General features: G+C 39.7%; 1 protein-coding gene across 1 annotated transcript in view; it reads right to left on the bottom strand.

Moving 5' to 3' along the window:
• The window catches only part of LOC116100778 (olfactory receptor 52E5), a 948-nt gene extending 650 nt beyond the window's left edge, over positions 1-298 (bottom strand). Inside the window, exon 1 of the mRNA XM_031384511.1 lies at positions 1-298. This exon is cut by the window's left edge and continues 650 nt beyond it. Within this exon, the coding sequence (XP_031240371.1) occupies positions 1-292 (292 nt within the window). The 5' untranslated portion in view covers positions 293-298.
• Positions 299-572: the final 274 nt, after the last annotated feature.

Raw genomic sequence — 572 nt, 5'->3', positions numbered from 1 at the left:
CTCCAAATGCAATCTCCCTGAGATTGAACCAGAAAATACCCAGCATCTTGGGGATAGTAGCTGTGGATAAGCCCAAATCAGTGCAAGCCAACATGGCCAAGAAGTAGAACATGGGTTGGTGGAGGCTGTGTTCAGTTTTGATCACAAATAAGATGATGATGTTCCCCAAGACAGCTATTAGATACACTGCAAAGAAGGGAAAGCCAATCCACAAGTGCAGCTCTTCCAGCCCTGGGATCCCTATCAGGAGGAAGGAAGAAGGGTGAAAGTGTGTCTTGTTGGAATGAAGCATGTTAGTGTAAACTCATCACAGATGTATTTCTTGCAGTTTTCTGGCTTCCACTGAGAGATCCTAGCTTCTTTCATACTATGTTATGTAATTCTTTCAGAAGCAGAAAGCACATTTTTTAATTCCATATTACAGCCCATGAAACCTACAGAGGGAATAGGAGATACTTTAACTTTGAAAAATTTGCCTCATATTTATAGAAAACCATGTAGAAAACTTTCAAATTTGCAGTAAATATGTGCTTCTGTCTTTGATCTCTTCAGTCCTTAAGAAAGAACTTATA

The sequence above is a fragment of the Mastomys coucha genome, unplaced genomic scaffold (genome assembly GCF_008632895.1).
Source record: "Mastomys coucha isolate ucsf_1 unplaced genomic scaffold, UCSF_Mcou_1 pScaffold21, whole genome shotgun sequence".
Classification (NCBI taxonomy): domain Eukaryota; kingdom Metazoa; phylum Chordata; class Mammalia; order Rodentia; family Muridae; genus Mastomys; species Mastomys coucha.
Note: the sequence above shows the minus strand (reverse complement) of the source record. Positions and strands in the feature narration are given on the sequence as shown.